The following is a 19633-nucleotide window of genomic DNA, read 5'->3' on the forward strand; positions in this document are numbered from 1 at the left end:
CCGGCTGGGATTCCTCTGACTTTAATGCAATGTATCTTTTCTATTAATCATGGCCGTTGTTACAATTTGCAACAACGGCTGTAACTAATAGAAAAGATATGGAGTGTGAACATAGCCTTAAGATGTGAAGATATTCTCTACTTGGCTGCTACCTCTTTACACAGTATGTAAAAATTATTTTTAAGAGTGCTGAGCATCCATTTGATTCACATTAAAACCTGGCTTTGCTTACCTTATTATAGGTTTAAACAAGATCAGTAAGGTTTTGATGAACATTGTAGGATGAACAATGTATAAGGCCTTGATGTTCTTTTTATACCTGAAAGGAACATGGGAAGATATACAGTGAGATCCAGTTAATGTTGATGATGTCACGTACACCAAGATGACCACTGCAGCCAATCGCTGTCACGTGTATGTTTAGGCATCATTGCTAAGCCCAGTGATTGACTGCAGCGGTCACATGGATAAATTTGTATGACGTCATTGCTGCGACAAAGTAAACAAAAAAAAAGCAAGGACGATTGCAGCATCACAGTGGGCTATTTTTTTATTTTATTACTTTTCTAGGTTTTAAGATTTCTGTACAAATGGGAAAAAAAACTATTCTAGGCTGCTGCAAGAAAGTAAGAGACAGAGGTGATTGATGAACAATAGAGCGCTCATCTGGAATCCTTTCCCTTCTGCAGATGTCAGTGGGATATATACAAATGGCTCCCTAATGGGTGCAGCAGAGCTTTCTCCACGGGTGTAGGACAGATCAAAGGCAAAACTAGCAGCAGTGTTCTCTGTCAGATCTCTACTTTCCAGAGCAATCACAGCTGAATGCACATCCTCTGCTTGTCACAGTGACTCGCCAGCTTAGAGGGGTTATCCAGGATTAGAAAAGCACAGCTACTTTCTTTCAAAAATAGCACCACCCCTGTCCTCAGGTTGTGTGTGGTATTATAATTCAGCGCCATTCATTTTAATACCTGCAAATTCCACACGTGAACGGATGAAAAGGGAGGTACTGCTTTTGGAGGAAAATGGCCATCGTCAGGGCCGTGAAAAGCAAATGAAATAAAATAAAATACCAGTGAAGTCTTGAAGTTAATGTTGTAAGCAGGAAAATGTGACAAATTGTGACGACACCAGGATGCACTATTGGAAAAAGAAAAGCTGCAGTCATTGTATCATGTGGTTGTTACTGTGACACTTGCCACCATACGCTTGAGAAAGAAGATTACTACTCCAAAACGTCGCGTGACATGTAAAGACGCCTCCCACCGGCTTTGGAGGTCTCTGCCGTACAACTGACATGGACTTTAACAGCCCCCTGGGCACGACGCTCTATTCTATTGAGTATCCATCTACACATGGGTGATTGATGAAATACTAAAAGATTTTTGTAAAAACTATTTCTACTATTGCAAAGAAATGAATATATAAGGAGAAAGAGCAATTTTGTTGTGTTTCTTTACACTTGCCACCTACCTAACCCTTGCACAGACCAAATCCTGGTAGCACTATCCCCTAATGGTATTGGCCTCTTTCAGCAGGATAATGCCCCAGGGGCTACAATGCAGATACTAGAATGAAGAACCTGAGAGGTCAAGGTGGTAACTCGACTTGCATATTCTCCAGATCTTAATCTGATAGATCTGCGGGATGCTTTGGTGAAACAAGTCCGATCCATGGAGGCTGCACCTCACAGCTATTACCTAGATCAGGCACGTTCAAAATATGGCCTATGGTGCCATTATTTTTGGCACGCAGAGGAAATCAGTTGATCCGGCTCACCGAGAGTGCAGCTAATTATTATATTGGTGGTCTGGACGGCCACCCACACCGCCCATATTATCTTCTGCAGGAAGCTGCCTGTGACCTTGAAGTGAGTTGTAATAGAAGGAGCCAATGCATCTCGACACAGGTAGCATGGTGACATCACACATGCTGCCTGAGCCGGGAAGTTGCTGGGGTAATTCACAACAGATTACTATATGGGGCAGTAGGGTTCGTATAGACTACGGAATCTGGAATCAAAAGCCCATGCTATAGACTCCATGGTCTGCAAATTCCGCCAAAAGACTTTTCCAGGCAGGTCAATACTTCTAGGAGTGGTCCCAGTATAGGTGGTGGTTGGCTTTGAGGGCTAAGAGATGTCAGTGAAAATCACCAAGGTGCTAGGCATTGAGGAGTTCGGATACAGGCCAAGGTCTTGGGGTGGCATGATATCATAGGTCACCTGGATACATTGACTGTACATACTTACTTCCGATCAAACTCTCGATAGGCATCTCTCAGCCAACCCAGAGATGGCTTGTTCTCACTGGTCAGGCCGTGGTGCAGGTAAACCAATGTGTAATCGCTCTCAACATACTGGTCCAATGTGTGCTTTAGGTACCTGCAGAGAAAGAGAAGGGAAAAAAAAGAAGCAGTCACATTAGACCACCTAGAAATTTCTTATAGAAAGTAATCATGGGGGGGGGGGGGGGGTTCAACCTCTGTAACCCCCGCCGATCTCCATATTGGGTGCCAGCTTCTTTGTATTGAAGACCCATGGCTCTATTCATTTCTATGGAGCTTCCGGAAAGAGCCAAGGTTTTTTCCATAACCACGGCTGTATTTATAACAACGAAGCTGTGGGCCTGATACAGAGATCTGCAGGGGGGTACAGAAGTTAATTTTCCCTGGACAACCTCTTTAAGGTCGGAGGTCCATTTCAGTTTGTACATGACAATTTCACATTGCTCCTAATAAGTAGGCCACAGCCTTCTGATGCATCAGAGAATGTTTCCCGATTTGTCGGCACCACATTAACCCAAAACTAGCAACCATCTACCTGTGCACAACACATTGCTGCTCCATCTGGAAACAGTTTGCTTTTGGAACTATTTCTCAATAGGTTTTTTTTTCTTACATTCTTCTTCTTTCACGTTGTATGTTTTGTCTGTAGCCTGGAATAACACTGGGGAGGAATAGATCATTTTGTCCTAAATTCTTCCTCCACATGTGCCTTATCAGTAATTTTTTTTTTATTCTGAAAAAGGGGCTTTTGGGGAAAGAGAAAAGTTTCTTTTTATATGTATATTTATTGAGCAAATATAAAAACCAGAACAAAAAAAATCTAGACAATCTAAGGGCCTATTCACACTACGGAATCGGCGCAGAGATTCCGCTCTGAAACCCCCACCCTGCACTCTCCGTGCCTTTCCACTGAAAGAATTGACAGAAGGGGGTTACTGAGTTTGCAAGGTGCTATGTTAGCAGAAAGAAAAAAGAGAGACAGCAGCAGCAGGACAAGGAAGGGGTTATTTTAAAGTGTCAATGTCATTAAAAAAAGCCTTTGATATGTCAGAGAGACATGGCAAAAGTTTTGAACAGTCTGAGTGTTCCGACCATCACCAATGGTGAGAAAGAGCGGGAAGAGGAGTACGCTGTCCGGTCCCCACTCTGTGTCAGTGAAGAGACGTCCTCAGACTTACATTATAAGACACAGAGCTGGTAGAGGACCGCGCGGAGTCCGGACTTTTCCTGATTCATTCTCACAATTGGTCAGAGTCTAAATATCCAGACCCAGGCATATTAAAACTTTTGACATGTGTCTCTGCTACTAGAGACATTTTAAACCTAACAGAAAGTGGACAGCAGATTGCAGGGAAGGGAGACACCTAGTGGTATAGACTATACCAGGGGTCCTCAACTGGCGGACCGCGTGGTCCGAACCTGGACCGCGGAGGCCAGCTGTCCGGACCCCTGCTGCAGCTCTGCTCCCTGCACAGAAATTATGAGCGCTCCTAACGAGCGCTCATATTTACCATGCGGCAGCAGCACTGCCAGAGAGAGAGCCATCGGCTCCCTCCCTGTCAGTCACTCTTGTGGCCGCAGCGGTACTTACTGCTCCGGCGCCAGGACAGGGGAGAGCGGCCTCTTGTGACTGCTGCAGTGTGGCCACAAGAGGGAAGAAAAGAGGAGACACACGGACCCAGGTGAGTATAAGTGTTTTTTTTTTTTTTAATGTCACATGCAGTATGGGAGGGGGAGAGCACCCAGGGGGGCTATATGGGAGAGGGAGAGCCGACAGGAGGAAAGGACACGGGGGGCTGTATACTACTGGGGGAGAGCGCACAGGGGGGTTATATACAACTGGGGGAGAGCGCACAGAGGGGTTATATACAACTGGGGGAGAGCGCACAGAGGGGTTATATACAACTGGGGGAGAGCGCACAGAGGGGTTATATACAACTGGGGGAGAGCGCACTGGGGGGCTATATACTACTGGGGGAGAGCGCACAGAGAGGCTATATACTACTGGGAGAGAGCGCGCACAGGGGCGCTATATCCTACAGGGGGAGAGTGCACAGGGGGCTATATACTACAGGAAGAGAGCGCACAGGGGGCTATATACTACTGGAGGAGAGCACACGAGGGGTTATATACTACAGGGGAAGAGCGCACTGGGGGCTATATACTACAGGGGGGTTATATACTACTGGGGGAGAGCGCACAGGCAGTCACCCTCTTTGTACCTAATTTCAAAGAGCAGGTGAAAGAGAAAAAAATGCCAGTTTTCCCGCTAATAAGCAAGTGTATGTAAATAGTTCAACAATGTTTGTGAAAAGTTAACAAAATAGGTTTCCTACTGATGTTCAGCTCGGACCTTCACCTGACAATAGACCCCGATAAGTGGACCTTCACTAAAAGTTGTTGCGTACCCCTGGACTATACTGTTGTTTTTGTAGGGTAAGGAGTCATTCAGGTAAAAAAATTATTGACAAACATGTTGGGAATAACATTGAGGAAAAGAGGTTTAAAACAAAAAGGAGACTTAATGGGTCACGTAAGATGACAAATAAAAGCTTTTCCATCCAGAAACAGTGCCACTCTTGAATACAGGTTGAGTCAGGTATTGCTTTTGCTTTTAAAAGGGGATTAAAGTGATGCCAACGGACCTGGGCAGGTACAGGGGGATGAATGTGGACCTCAAACTAGATAAGATGAAACAGCAAAAGAAAAAGTATGGAATAGGTTATATTTACCAAGATTGTGTAAATAAAGATATTTTGGCTCGCTGAACTGATATACATATTTTCAGGGGCTCCCATATTGTTTGGGAAGAATATATTTCAGAAGATAAAATTTTAAACAAACATATTTGGAATAGGAAAAGGGTCAGGTTAAAGGCTGATGGAAGAGGAAGGTGGACTGGCACCACCACATTTTTTTACGTATTACACAACATGGTTGGTAAAATGGAAAGAGGTGGAGTTTTTAGGAATGTGGGTAAAACAAGAAGGTGGAATAGCACATAACATATTTGAAGTGTAGAAGATGAAAATGGAGGCTACATGTCCAAGAGATTTGTAAATCTTTGGCGATACTTAAAGGAGAAGTCCAGCGAAAATTTTTATTAAAGTATTGTGTTGCCCCCCCCCCAAAAGTTATACAAATCACCAATATACACTTATTACAGGAAATGCTTATAAAGTGCTTCTTCCCTGCACTTACTACTGCATCAAGGCTTCACTTCCTGGATAAAATGGTGATGTCACGACCCGACTCCCAGAGCTGTGCAGGCTGTGGCTGCTGTAGTGGATGATGGCTGGGGGACACTGAGGGACACTGAGCATCCCTCTGCCATCATCCTCTCCAGCAGCCCATACAGCTCTGGGAGTCGGGTCGTGACATCACCATTTTATCCAGGAAGTGAAGCCTTGATGCAGTAGTAAGTGCAGGGAAAAAAAAGCACTGTGTGCATTTCCCGTAATAAGTCTATATTGGTGATTTGTATAACATTTGGGAGGAAATACAATACTTTAATAAAAATTTTAGCCGGACTTTTCCTTTAAGGAAAAATGACGGTAATAATGGGCCAATGTGACTTAACACCATTATTAGGTAATACTCAATTCAAAAAGGTGGTGAAGATCCCAGATCCTCACTATTGGGTGCTAAGAGGTATGACAACATGAGTGTCATAACTTTGTTTAGAGGGTAAATTTAAAAAACACTGGAGTTAATTCAGAATAAATGGGAGAAAAGAATGGGTCTGTTAAAGTGAATGTACCACTAAGAACATCGCTTTGTGTCTTTTACATGAACAGAATGAAGCTGGCAAGGGGATCATTTTTTTTTTTTAACTGCCACCTGGTTCCTGAGCATGATGCCTATCTATTCCAGCGCAAAGCACTGGGAACGGGCTGGCCGGCCCCCAGAGTGACGATCTCCCCTCCTCTCTGTAACGCAGCCCCAATAAAATTATATTGAGATTAAGATGTTATTTTTAAATGGGTATTGTTTATCTGATTTATGCCTTTGAGGCAGCAAATTTAATGTTATATTTAATTAAAAAAAAAAAAAAGGTGATTAAAGAAGTACAATGAAAGACATAAAAGTGGTGGTGCTTCAAGAGAAATTAACCCCTATAGGCCCACATGAACATGTGCATCTTATATAGGGAAGCAGAGGGGGTGGGACACTTGATCTCCCCCGGGTACAATTACTATTATAGAGGTTTCCCAAACATTTCCATTAGGATAGAGCTCATACTCGTTTCCTGTTTGCCAATTAAGAAAAAAAAAAAGCACTACATAAAATGAATTACATGGAAACGAGCAGTGATGAACATCCCTATAAAGTTACAATTTGGATAAGGAGCCGACACAGAAGGGGGTTTAACACAGCTGGAAATAGCAATAAAACTATAAGGAATGCAGACGGCCGAGCACCAAATATGGAGAGAGAGTAAGGACCACAAGGAGGACATCGGAAGACATCGGACCCAGCGTGCCAGCTGCCTGCGCTCCCTGCATTAGGAGTGACGTTAGCACTGACGTTATCTGGAAGCACAGAGGACAAGCAGACCACACAGCACGCTGGGATTACTGCAGCCACTTACTGGAGGAGTTTGACGTGATCCAGCTGGTGGCAGGGGGGCAGGCGGCAGGCACTGAACACAACAATCTTGCGACCAAATTTGTCATCACCTGCAAAGAAAAAGCAGGAATAAATGATCAAAAGAACAAAAAAAAAAGTGACCAGTTGATACTGTGGAAAAGTTGATGTCTCGAAGGCTTGGAATGCATCCTTTTGGAGGATTTGGAGAAGATCCTGCTTTGTCTGATAATTTCTAGTCATCATGCCTGAACTTTCAACAACAACCAACAATTCAGAGCAGTGACAAGGTGATTTTAATGCTTTCATTCTGAGAGTCCCTTCCATGGTCCACAGCTATTCCCCATTCCCTCCATTTCAGGGGGCAGGACCAGAGTCGGGTTATCTGCCAGCAGTACTCACACCTGGACTTCCTTTCCCTTGATCATCTGGTCAATCACAGGCTGTAGGGTGGCAGAGAGGTTACTGATGCACAGAGTTTGCTAAAGGCTATGAGAGCAGAAAGGAAAGGAGCAAGATCAGATACACTGCTACCCTACTTTTAGTCTTCTACTTAATGCAACCTCACTTTAAAGTATCAGGGTCTAGGGACCCACTTATCTCTACAGGTGGGGGTTCTGTCTAGCTTCCCTGCAAACTGCTGTCCACTGCCTGTTGCTAGGGGAAGTCTGTCTCTGGCAGCAGAGAGACAAAAAAAAAAAAAAAAGGAACACAGGAATTGGGATGAACGGCTTAAATAGTGTTACGTGAAGGAGAGAGCTTGAACTGTGTGCATGCAAAAAGCTTGTCTGCCTCCTTCAGAGGAACAATGCTGTGGCTGAAATCAAGGGTTCCCTCTTATCTCTCGCCACTTAAACTTCCGGGAAGCTGTACCTTATGTAAATACTTGTGCTGCCTCTTGAATGTAATCCCCCCTCATCATCAGTAGCAGCATCAAAAGTTCACTGCATAGACTAGGGCTGCTATTGTAAAGTCACCCCTTTCTTAGACCTCATTCACACAATCCGCGCAGCGATGACCGGTGGAGGATTGCAGCACAAATTCTCCAGTAGAAGTGCAGCCCCCCTGCTGCAGAAATGACAGGAGCACAGAAGACAACTACTCGCCTACTCTTCCTGTGCCGGTCAGCTCACATGTTCCCCCACATGGGGGAGTAAATGAGTAGTTGTTTTCTGTGCTTCTGTCATCTCTGCTGCTGGGTGTGTGGGGGGGATCCGTGACGCGATCCGCAGTAGGACATGTACAGCTTGGTGTGAATGGCTACATTCATTTAAATGGTTCCTAAAACTGTCTGTGGTCGAGGATCCACAACCACGGACAATTTTACGGGACATGTGAATGCAGCCTTCCTGTGATCCTGTCCTGTTGCCATTTCTATTTCTGCTCACAGAACACCTGGTGCATAACCCCCCCTTCTCCTGTGAGATGGTATCTATAGTAGTACACTGTAAATCATCCCCAGCACAAAGCGGCCTGTTCAGACCATGTCATAGCATTAGCAGTGAGAGCAGTATTATCACTGTCAGCACTCTGAAGCGTCAATGTAAGAAGACCATTCAGGTTTTAGATATTCCTTTGAAAGTAAAGGTATGCTTTAAGAAATACTGTGTTAACAAACAGGGTCCCCTATTCTTGACCCCAGTGAGAAGCAAGTACAAAGGGGATCTACTGCAAATCACTAGGATTCTTGCATTCCCCTAGGTCATTATATCACAGAATAATTAGAATTACACTTTAAAGTGTACAATAAGGAAGTGGCGTATAGTGTCAGCTACAGTTTAGAATATAGGAAGAGATATACAACATGACACATGGCATTGGTAATGCGCTCAAGTTACATAACTCCCTATAATACACTTTCCTCCATTTAGCATTATGTACGATCACTATAATTTCCTTTTCAGAAAAAGTCAGAGTCCCGTCACAGACTGACAGCAGTCCGAGGTTGTGAGAAAAGACTCTTATCAAGCATCCCAGGAGAGCAGAGGGAACGGTCGGCTATTAATATCACAGGAGAATGTCGCAATATACTGTTCCTGTTATTATGAGTTCCTACAGGCGTAATATGGATTAATAGTTATGTACTGGTCAATGTCCCCAGTCCCAGGTTCTACATAAAACCATTTCACCTTACACTTTATTGCGTGGAGAGTGTGTAGTTCATTTTTTCGGCAGTGTGAAGTCCTTAAGCAAGCGGGCGGACCCCCACTCACCACAAAGCCAATAGAGTTGGACGGTCCCTGTAGTATATGATCTCCTGAAGAAGGGCACAGTAATATCTCCAGCTAATTTACACCATGGACTGATGATCTTGTACAGGGAATCTCTCCACTATCTACCACGTTCAGGGCTGCAGACATGGGCAGATAGCTGATACGAAAATAATAAAGACTTATGCTTATCTGTCCAGACTCCACAGGATTCCCTGCCCACAGCAGCCGCCTCCAGCACTTCCGAACCTGTCACCAATCACTGGCTGTGGCACTGTCCAGTCTCAGTCAGTGATTGGCTAAGGGGCCTGTTACTTCAGAGACGGGATCAGAAGTGTCAGCAGCAGCTACGGCAGACCACCGCTATCTTCTATGGGCTGCCCGGACGATCTAGCAATCACCCGGACAGCCCCCCTGCAGCTCCCTGCGGCCCCCACTGTACTCACCTGCTCGCTGCCGATGCGTGTGATAGCAGCACCAGCGAGCGGGGAATGAGGAGAAAATGGGCGCTGACAACGCTCGTTTGCTCCTCTATGTCGCCCTGTGTAATAGGGGCTTAAGAGACAGGACCCTTTGTTTTATCTCCCTATCAGTTATCTGCCCATGTCTGCAGCTCTGTGCTACACATACAGATGACAGGTTCCCTTTCCATCCTCACCTGAAGCTACAGATAATTTCACAAAGATCGATTGTTCTGTCCTGTTGAAGTGAACATTATTTCATATGTAGCAATGCCCCTATAACCACACAAAAATGTTTCGGGCTAAGATAACATTGCTTCCCTTTTCTGTTTCCTATTATTTTTTTTATAGTTAAAGGCAGTTTCCCTTGTCATCAGGCTTCTTATGAGAAGCACTTGAGGAGTCCTAGAGTCTGTGGCCGGAGCAAACATGATGTGCTATGCAAACTATGCCAGAAATGTCTTGGTCTGGAGGGTTAGAAGGGACAGCAAGCCTGGAAATAACTGCAGATAATGCCGGACAGCCGCAAAACACAGAAGGAGTGCAATGGGGTCCTGAAAGTGGGCACACACACTGTATATATGTATTTGTGGTCATCCAGCTACTAAACTACAACTTCCAGCATGCTCTAGGGCAATGATCCCCAAAGCTGTGACAGCTGAGAGTTAAAGGGGTTATCCACCTAAAAGCAAAAAAAATAAATAAATAAAAAAAAAAAAATGAAATGCTAGCTGGTCTTACTCACCAAGCCCCCCTGAATATTTTGAGCCCTCTCCTGTCTTTCTAGCTGCTGCCATTCCTGAGTTAAAGGTTTTTCTAAAAGCCGATCTATAACCAAGATGGCGCTGGCCAGGAAACTACATTTCCCATCATGCATCTCCCTGATTGGTCGATTCGCGTACTCGCCCCCTTAGCTTTCCTTCCTACCCACTGCTGTCATTACTATTGCATAGCAAACATAGGACTGTTTTTTTTTCACTGACTTTGCATCACATCACCCCAATATGTATTGCATACTAGCTGATGATGTAGCAGAACTGATGCGCACATGGTGTAGCTATGTGCTGCATAATGGGCATCTGTTTATCGGGGTGGGGGTGTAGTGCAGGTTTAGATCTTTGCTTGCTGACTGTGAATGAAAACATTCTAGTTCCATCCAGACTCTAAGAACATCCATAACACTTACACTGTACAGAGCTGTGACACAAAGACTGGTACATATGTCTGCATTCACTGACAGCAAGCAGAGATAGAACTATAACGTTTCATATTACAGAAACCTAGGTGCAGGGAAACATGTAAGCCTATGGAAGCAGCACAGGTGCATGGAGATGATGCAGATGATGTCTCGTGGGGGGTCAGACAAGTCAACAGACAGCTAACCCAGCCCCCAGAGAGGAGATCACATGTCCTGTGTCTACAAAGGAATGGGGAAGAGGAAGCTGAGGGTGGCCAGAGTGGACCCAGAGTAGAGGATTTAACACATCCAAAGCGGATAAGAATGAGGGAAAAAAACAAACAAAAAAAAAACAGGGAAAGGATGCAAGATAGGTAATACATGTATATTAAACATAGGGTGGTATTGGGAAGGGGGTTTGTTTAGTACATTGTTTTTGTTACCCGGATAACCCCTTTAAAGTCTTGTATTAGCTGGAGACCCCCAGCTTGGGGATTGCTTCTCTATAGCATAAGAGTATGCTGGGAGTTGTAGCTTCACAACCAGTGAAGAGTCATGATTTGAAGAATTTAGATGATTCTGGATCATTTACCCTCAGAGTACAAACACACACACCGTATACGCAGCAAATACGCAGCAAATCTGCAGCAGATATGATGCTGTGTTCAGTTATTTAGATCTAATCTGCTGCGTATCGCAGCAGTAAATACGCTGCGTATACGGTGTGTGTGTGTTTGTACCCTCAAAGCCTCTGATTTATATTGTGTCTGGCATTACAGCTTATTCAAGTCTGAGCTGCAATGCCAGACTTTGCCCAGTGATAAGGGTGGCGCTGTTTCAGGTCAGCATAAAGAAAGTAGCACCTTTCTAGAGAACCACTGGTTGTTTTCACAAGGGACATGTGAGGGCCACAAGTTTGACACCCGTGCTATGGATAAATCAGCCCAGTCTATACATGACATCCTGATGGGTGGCTCAGTAGACATGTTTGAACACATTCAGATTCTCAGGTAGTTTGCACTCAGCACTGCCCAGCCTACTGAACACCTGGCGTCTTTCCCTGTGCATTCTGTTTGACAGTGGAATGATAACCATTGAAAATGATAGGGGTGAGAACTACTGTGAGCACAATGTGGTTATGGAGGGGGGGGGGGGGGGTAAGTACGTCACCCTCTGCATCATGATCTCAGGGTCCATTTACACAGAAAGATTATCTGCCAAAAATTTGAAGCCAAAACCAGGAATGGATTTGAAAAGAGGAGAAATCTCAAATCTTTCTGTGTAAATGTACGCTAAGAACACAAGTGAATGGAAAAAGGCAATTGGAGGATAAAATGGTTATGTTTATTACAGTAGCAGAGGAGCTGTTAGTATAAATCCTACACCACGTCAGATGAACCTATCAACCTTGGCGAGAGGAGTCAATAGTCTGTGTATGGGGGTCTTGTCCTGACTCCCCCCTGATAGTAGATGTCAGGGGAGAAAAGGATCAGACATTTTGAACTTCAACACGCCTGATCCTTTAGTTCTCAAGGGAGGCGAGCTGCCACCTGTGGTGTCTTGGCAGCGACACATTCCCTTCTAGCCAGGGAGAACACATGCACACTGAGTGTTAATGTGTGTGATAGGGTTGGAAAAGACAGCTGTCAGCCAAAGAAGAGTTTAGATGATGGCTATCTACAGCAATACACCATTGTTTACTGCTCTGATGCGTTAAATAATTAAAAATAAAAAGTAAAGCAAATATCTTTATTTAAAGTGTAACTGCCATTCTAAGAAAAGACGTGTCAAAAGTTTTGATTGGTTGGAGTCTAGGTGTTGAGACTCTCACCAATCACAAAAGCAAGGAGAAGCACACAGCTGTGCGCTTCTTTCTCCATCATGCTGCTGGAGATGGATTATACAGGAAGCCAATGAGACAGATTAAGGCTAGGTTCACACTGCGTTTTCAGCATCCGTTTAACGGATCAGTTTTTTTTAACGTCCACAAAAATAGGGTCAGCAACGTTTTTTGGTCCGTTTTGGTCCGCCAAAAAAAACGGATCCGTTTTTTTTTATAATGGAAGTCAATGGAAAAACGGATGCACACAAATGAATCAGTTTTTTGCAATCCGTTTTTCATGCGTTTTTTGCAAAAAACGGATGCGTTAAACGGATGCTGAAAACGCAGTGTGAACCTAGCCTAAGCAGTGAGCAGGGGGTTAAAGCACTCAGCTGAGCTCTTCTCCCAGCTCTATCTAATGGTGCGTTTACACAGGCAGATTTATCTGACAGATTTTGGAAGCCAAAACCAGGAATGGATTTGAAAAAAGGAGAAATCTCAGTCTTTCCTTTATGACCTGTTCCCTGTTTCTGGTCTGTTCCTGGCATTGGTTTAAAAAATCTGTCAGATAAATCTGCCTGTGTAAACGCACCATAACAATGGGTGGGGGTCTGAAGACCCAATTAGTTAAATATCTTCTGACACATTGCAGAAACATGTCAAAAAATCTTGAAGTCACAGTAAGGGGTCATTCACACATCCATAGAATTCCATCCGTACGCGAACGGTGCTCTGTGGACTTGACCTGAGAGGTCAGAGCATCATGGTAATTATGATGTTAGGAACTCTGAAACAGTTAAAAAGTTCATGCTTATGTACTGACACAGCTGCGCGGCTGTGTCAGTACACTAGCGCAAACTTTTAACCTACTTAGGAGCTCCCGACATAATTAGTCATGATGCTGGGAGCTCCCAGGTCCAGTCCGCAGTCCGAATTCTACGGACCTGAGTGACCCCTAACACTTTAAGATCTGTCATTTTGTGTATACAGCTCCTATGCAGGTTCCATGTAAACACAGTGGGAGAGAGACTAAAGGGGTTGTGCCATCTCCCCCTTTTCAGCTTGGACCTGCCGCGTCCCTTTCTGGTTTAGCACGATCTCACTTTGACTAAAATCATGGTGCCAAGCACTGATAAATCTGTCACGCTTCTTAAAACTGTCTATTGAGTATAAGATACACATAACACATTTGATGTACACCAAGTGCACCATTGTCATCTGCAAAATTTGCTTTATAAATTTCTCCCAATATGTAAAGCCCAGTAATGGATTGGTGTACCCGGACCAGGTTCTTACCTGCCACTTCCACAATCTGGTGTCGGGCAATGTCATAGTAAGGGTCATCCCAGCGCAGGTGTGTGATGGGGTCAGGAGAAACCTTTGCATCCTCTGCATTAAAAAAACAAAACAGTTATTAGTTATAATAAAGTACAGAAAATATTCCCAGAATCCTCAGCACCCAAGCCTGTGTAAGGGCGGGTTAACACTACGGAATTCTCGCGGACAATGTCCGCGGAATTCCGTCAGCTGTCCGCCCGCACATCTGGGCGCCTTTCCGCCGGCCCCATAGACACCATTCTATGGGCCGGCGTATTCCGCTATACGCTGAAAGAAGTGTCATGTCACTTCTTTTAGCGCATTGCGGAATACGCCGGCCCATAGAATGGTGTCTATGGAGCCGGCGGAAAAGCGCGTGCCCGTGCGGGTGGACAGCTGACGGAATTCCGCGGACATTGTCCGCGAGAATTCCGTAGTGTTAACCCGCCCTTAAAGGGCCGGCAATCACCAGACACAGTGATAATTCATGTGGCCTGGCCGATTTGTGATCGGGGACCAATCAGCAAGTTTGTGGTGCACATCTGCCCATGTAAAGGAGCCCTAAGGCATGGCAGCAGCTTACCTCCCCACCTATTCCCTCTTTATTCCCCACACATGAAGGCTCAGCCAGTCCGATGACATAACTGTAGGCTGACAGGTAGAGTTAGTGTATGGCCAGCATTACAGCCACATTACAATGAACTGGGTCTGCAGAGAGTTCACACTTAGAGCATAATGATCGACGTTGCATCCTACCCCTATACAATTATTACTTTATTTTCTTATCAGAAATAGCTCCACTCTTGATCAATGGCTGTACATGGTACTGCGGCTTATCTTCATGGACTGACGTATACAGGGGCCTTAACACCTTGTGTCTGATGTCACAGACTCCATCCCTGCTCGGTCACTATCCGGGTCATTGGAATCTGTTATTGGGAATTGTAAGCATATTTTTTATGTATAGTCTATGTTTATTTTGTATTATTTGCCATTACTCCTATGTTATTGTGCTGTACATGCTGGCTATTGTATCCCATATACATTTGCCTTTCTCATGAGCTTTGCCGCAGCGCATTCACTGCAATGAAACAGTCATTTATAAGCTTTTCTCTTTATTGTGGAGCTTTTTGACTCCTTGCTAATTCTGGGTGTGTGCGGTTGTCACAGTGTGTGGGTGTGTGATGGTGTTTGCTGCAATCGGTCACTATACACACTCACCTGTTCTTTGTAGTTGACTGGCTGAGACATGTATCAGTATGTGCCAGCAGTCCATATGCAGTCAGTATAGAAAACCATGCCGCTGGTCCCTCTAGAGACTGAAGATCTAGTGATGTCACTGCAGAAATCCAGATGGCCAGTGCAAATTTCTATGAACAATGGCCAGCAAGTGTCTGGACTATATCCAGCCTTGTCCTAACTGGAGCACATAGCCAGAAGGCCACAACCTGGAGCTGTCAGGGCATGTTAGGAGTCACAAAAGTAGCCCAAAACTATATATAAGTATATAACTCAGACATTGCATGGAGAAGTCAGTGTTCCATAGAAAATGCTACAAACCCCCCCCCCCAAAAAAAAAAAAAAAAAAACTGACTACGTCGTGCAGGGGGGAATTTTTCAGTTTAGGGAACAAAGTGGGAACGGTTTCTGTGCAAAACTGAGCGACTGTGTGTGATCAAGAGGCAATTGGTGCTGCTCTAGAAACTACTTTTACAGTTACTCCTATACTTGTGTTGGGGACACAATGAGAAGAAGCAGCAGCTCAGTCATCTTTCTTCTAAGAGTAAGCCATTGTTAGGTATAGCTGCCACTTGGAAATGTGGGTGTCAACCAGCATGGCTACCACTGTCCCCACAAAAGGGTAGGAGGGGCACCTAGTTTTAGGCATGTCTGCCTATGTTGGGTCCTTGCCCTCTGACAGGTGGCACTGTATACAGTAACAAACACCAGTCTCAGGCTCCCATTGCTCCTGTGCTGTATACTTAAAAAAAATAAACTGACATTTACCACCTTGACGAAGGCCAAAAGATCCCGTGGTGAATAGGGGCCCAGGGATATAGGACGTACAAGCCAGCAGCTCTCCTAGTGTATAAGGCAGTGTTACAGTGGTCTACCCCACAATATGGAAGTGGAGGATCTAGAGCTCTCCACACACATTAGTGAAGACCAGTCTGAGCCTGCTGATGTCAGAGAAGTGAAGGGTCAGGCATCCTGGAGGTCAAGCCCTTTTATTTTCCTGGGAGATAAGCCGCCACCAGAGCTGCCTCCACACTGAAAACACATGAATGTTAATGTGTATGCGGAGAGCAGGAGGGATAGCGGTCAGCCAAGCAAACATTTGGCTGACAGCTGCTGCAAGTGTATGGGCACCTTAAGATGAGAGATAGATGGCTACTTTCTCAAGGTGATTTCATCAAGTTGCGTTTAGAATATCTAGCAGATTCCTATCCTTGTCTCCTTCCTCGCTGGGTTTAGAATACCTTTAATCTAATGTAACCTGGCCCCCCCAGGCAATTCAGAGTTCTAATTACATCTGGCCCGTCATAGCTACTATATAAGAGACTATGGGGGGGGGGGGCTACTATATGAGACTATTGGGGTGGGCTGGCTACTATGTAAGAGACTATGGGGAGGGCTGGCTACTATATAAGTGACTACTGGGGAGGGCTGGCTACTATATAAGTGACTACTGGGGAGGGCTGGCTACTATATATAGACTATGGGGAGGGCTGGCTACTATATGAGACTATTGGGGAGGGCTGGCTACTATATGAGACTATTGGGGTGGGCTGGCTACTATGTAAGAGACTATGGGGAGGGCTGGCCACTATATAAGTGACTACTGGGGAGGGCTGGCTACTATATAAGAGACTATGGGGAGGGCTGGCTACTATATGAGACTATTGGGGAGGGCTGGCTACTATATGGGACACTTGGGGGGCTGGCTACTATATGGGACACTTGGGGGGCTGGCTACTATTTGTGCACTATTGGAAGGGCTGGTTAATATGTGGGGCAATTTTTGGGGCATTGGCTATTATATGGGTTGGGGTTTAATCAGGTCATAGCAATTTATCATGTCATGTCATTTATCATAGTGCACGGGGCTGGGAGACACACACACCACTGACAGTATCAGGAACACTGCATGCTGCTCTGACAGTGCCAGAGTCGCGGCATTCGCGATTCAATAATTATTATTAAAGGTTGGCCCGTGACTTTGTTCAATGTTTTTAATTTTGGCCCACTGTGTATTTGAGTTTGACACCCCCGACATAGACTGACAAGCAGCCGCCACCATTACCTGACTTGGGGAAGTCCTGCACATCGTCGGAAGGCCAGTTCCTGTCATCCAGAGACGCCAGCTTCAGCTGGTTCAGGGAGTGAGTCGTTTCATCTCTTTCCAGGTCATCCTGCAGATCTGACAGCGCTTCTGAGGTCATCATTTGTTCTGCAAGAAACGGAAAACCAGACCGCTGTCTTAAGGAATCATCTCAAATTACACAAAAAAAAAAATTGGTCTAAAAGAAACTAAAACTAAAGAAAGTGTAGTATAAGGGGTTGTCACCCAGTTTTCCCTTACTATAGGACGGCAAATCTGCCTAGTTAGGTAGCAATACATGCATCACACCCTCTATACTCTGCACTCTCCTTCAGAGTCCTCATCTCTCACCTTACTATAACATTGCTCCTCTTGTGCCCCTTACACATTGAAAACTGTGCGCTTATGTGCTCACAAAATGTTTGCTTGCTATTTACTTGCCCCCTGCAGAACTCAGTTTTTCTGATCCAGAAAACTAAATGATTGCACGAGTTCTTTGGATAGGAGCCCAACTGCAATGTCTTACAATGGTTCCCTACGGAAGGCAAGGCTGCCGGAGAACTTGCAACTGTTACAAAGAACATACTAACACAGGTTTATCCGTGTCCTAACCTCCAATAGGGTACGCTAAGGGTTAATGCACACGTCTGCAGAAAACCGTCCGTGCTCTGTGGACCTCAGAGCTCCCAGTATCACGATTAATTATGATGTTGGGAGCTCCAACACTGTTTGAAAGTTTGTGCTGTTTGTGCGGCTGTGTCAGTACACTAGCCGGATCTTGCAAACAGCTCGTCCGGGCAGCGTCGGGAGCTGGCCAGACGAGCTGTAGATAGTCTGGGCTGTCCATTGATGTCAGCGGCGGTGGCACCCATTACACAGAGCGCCGTGCAGCAGACTGTTGCTATCGTTATCCTGATTTTTCAACCTGTGGAAAGACCACGATCAACTGGCATTGCACATGTCGGCTGAATGTGGTCTTTAAAACAGAGGCTATTACACCAAGTAATTATCGGCTGGAACGGACAGTAATCGGCCAAGTACCGCCAATACTTTTGGTGTAATAGGGCTCTTTGGCTATGTTCACACAACGATTTTCAGTGCCCGTTATTTGATACTCTTTGATATTTGATACCACGGTCGTTATTTTGAGTATCATTGCAATGACAGGCGCTGGCACGTTATTCTAGGTAAGGTCCGACATGGTGGCTTTTTCACACCATATTCTAATTCCACTAGAAATTGTGCAAACTACGTGAAAGGACAGTAAGGGCCCTATTACACGGGGCGATTATTGTGCGAAAAATGGTAATATCGTTCTAATTTAAATGATAATCGTTCTGTGTAATTGCAGGCAACGATCGAAAAATCGCTCGTATGTAGTTGATCATTGATTTAGATATGAACCTAAAATTATCGTTAATTGTTCGCTGTAATTCCACGTTCATTCGCTCAAGTTCCGCATTTTTTCACTAATCGTTCAGTGTAATTGCACATTGCCCATTGTTTTCCTGGGATCAGAAGGAGTAAATTACTGCAATAACGATCGCAATAACGATCTAATGATCGCAATAACGATCGTAATAACGACCATTGTTCTGTGTAATATGGTGAACGATTTCAGGTTAACGATAAACAATCTCGCTTGCGATTGTTTATCGTTAGTCGTTAAAAATTGCTCCGTGTAATAGGAGCCTAAAAAAAAAAATCTACATGTGAACAATGTAAAATAACGGCCGCTGTTCACTAAACAATGGCTGCTAATTAATTACACAAACACTAATTTGACGGCCGCTGCGAAAAGCAGTTTGTTTGAGCAAACGGACGTTGTTACCATAGACTTCAATGGAAATCACAGAAGCAGTTATTTTAAATTAATATGGCGGCCTCTATTTTAAAATAGGTGAACCTAGCCTAAAGTTTATAGCAACAGGTAAACTTTACAATTAAAACAGACTGAACATAGTCAATAGTAGACTGCATTCAGTCCAGTAAACCCAGGTCCACTACCTTGTACGGGTGCCCTTAAGGGACATAAATTGCTCAGGCTGAGTCTGGGTGTGCTATGGATATGGGTAGAGCCGGAAACTGCGGCAAGGCTGATGAATGGGCAGATGAGGAGGCCTGGACTAGAGATAGGTAACCATGTGCTGGTAGGAGCAAAGGGGACATAATCCAGACCCTCATTGTGACATCCATCTTAACCTGACAAGCGAGATTGGCAGCAGAAGCACAGGGATACCTTGACAGGCGTTGGCACAATGCCCAGAGAAAGGTAGTGAATGAGTCAGCCGTCAGCTGATAATAAGCATTAGAAGCCGCTCAGATCACATCCTGCAAGGACTTTTACCCTGGCGAATCACTCCGTAACCACAGGCTGGGTTATAGGCTGCAAGAAGAGGACAGGGCTAGAAACCGCACAGCAGTTTCCATAGAGACTGGAAATGGGCA

At 44.8% G+C, this 19633-nt stretch overlaps 1 protein-coding gene across 2 annotated transcripts in view; it reads right to left on the minus strand.

Moving 5' to 3' along the window:
- The window catches only part of ARHGAP1 (Rho GTPase activating protein 1), a 36423-nt gene that overhangs the window by 11720 nt on the left and 5070 nt on the right, over nucleotides 1-19633 (minus strand). For both annotated transcript variants that reach the window (XM_069965375.1, XM_069965374.1), the window contains exons 2-6: nucleotides 17168-17314; nucleotides 13843-13935; nucleotides 6881-6968; nucleotides 2255-2386; nucleotides 233-319 (exon numbers count right to left, since the gene is read on the minus strand). In XM_069965375.1, the coding sequence (XP_069821476.1) occupies nucleotides 233-319; nucleotides 2255-2386; nucleotides 6881-6968; nucleotides 13843-13935; nucleotides 17168-17309 (542 nt within the window). In that variant the 5' untranslated portion in view covers nucleotides 17310-17314. The remainder of the gene's footprint in view (nucleotides 1-232; nucleotides 320-2254; nucleotides 2387-6880; nucleotides 6969-13842; nucleotides 13936-17167; nucleotides 17315-19633) is intronic.

The sequence above is a fragment of the Dendropsophus ebraccatus genome, chromosome 4 (genome assembly GCF_027789765.1).
Source record: "Dendropsophus ebraccatus isolate aDenEbr1 chromosome 4, aDenEbr1.pat, whole genome shotgun sequence".
NCBI classification, from domain to species: domain Eukaryota; kingdom Metazoa; phylum Chordata; class Amphibia; order Anura; family Hylidae; genus Dendropsophus; species Dendropsophus ebraccatus.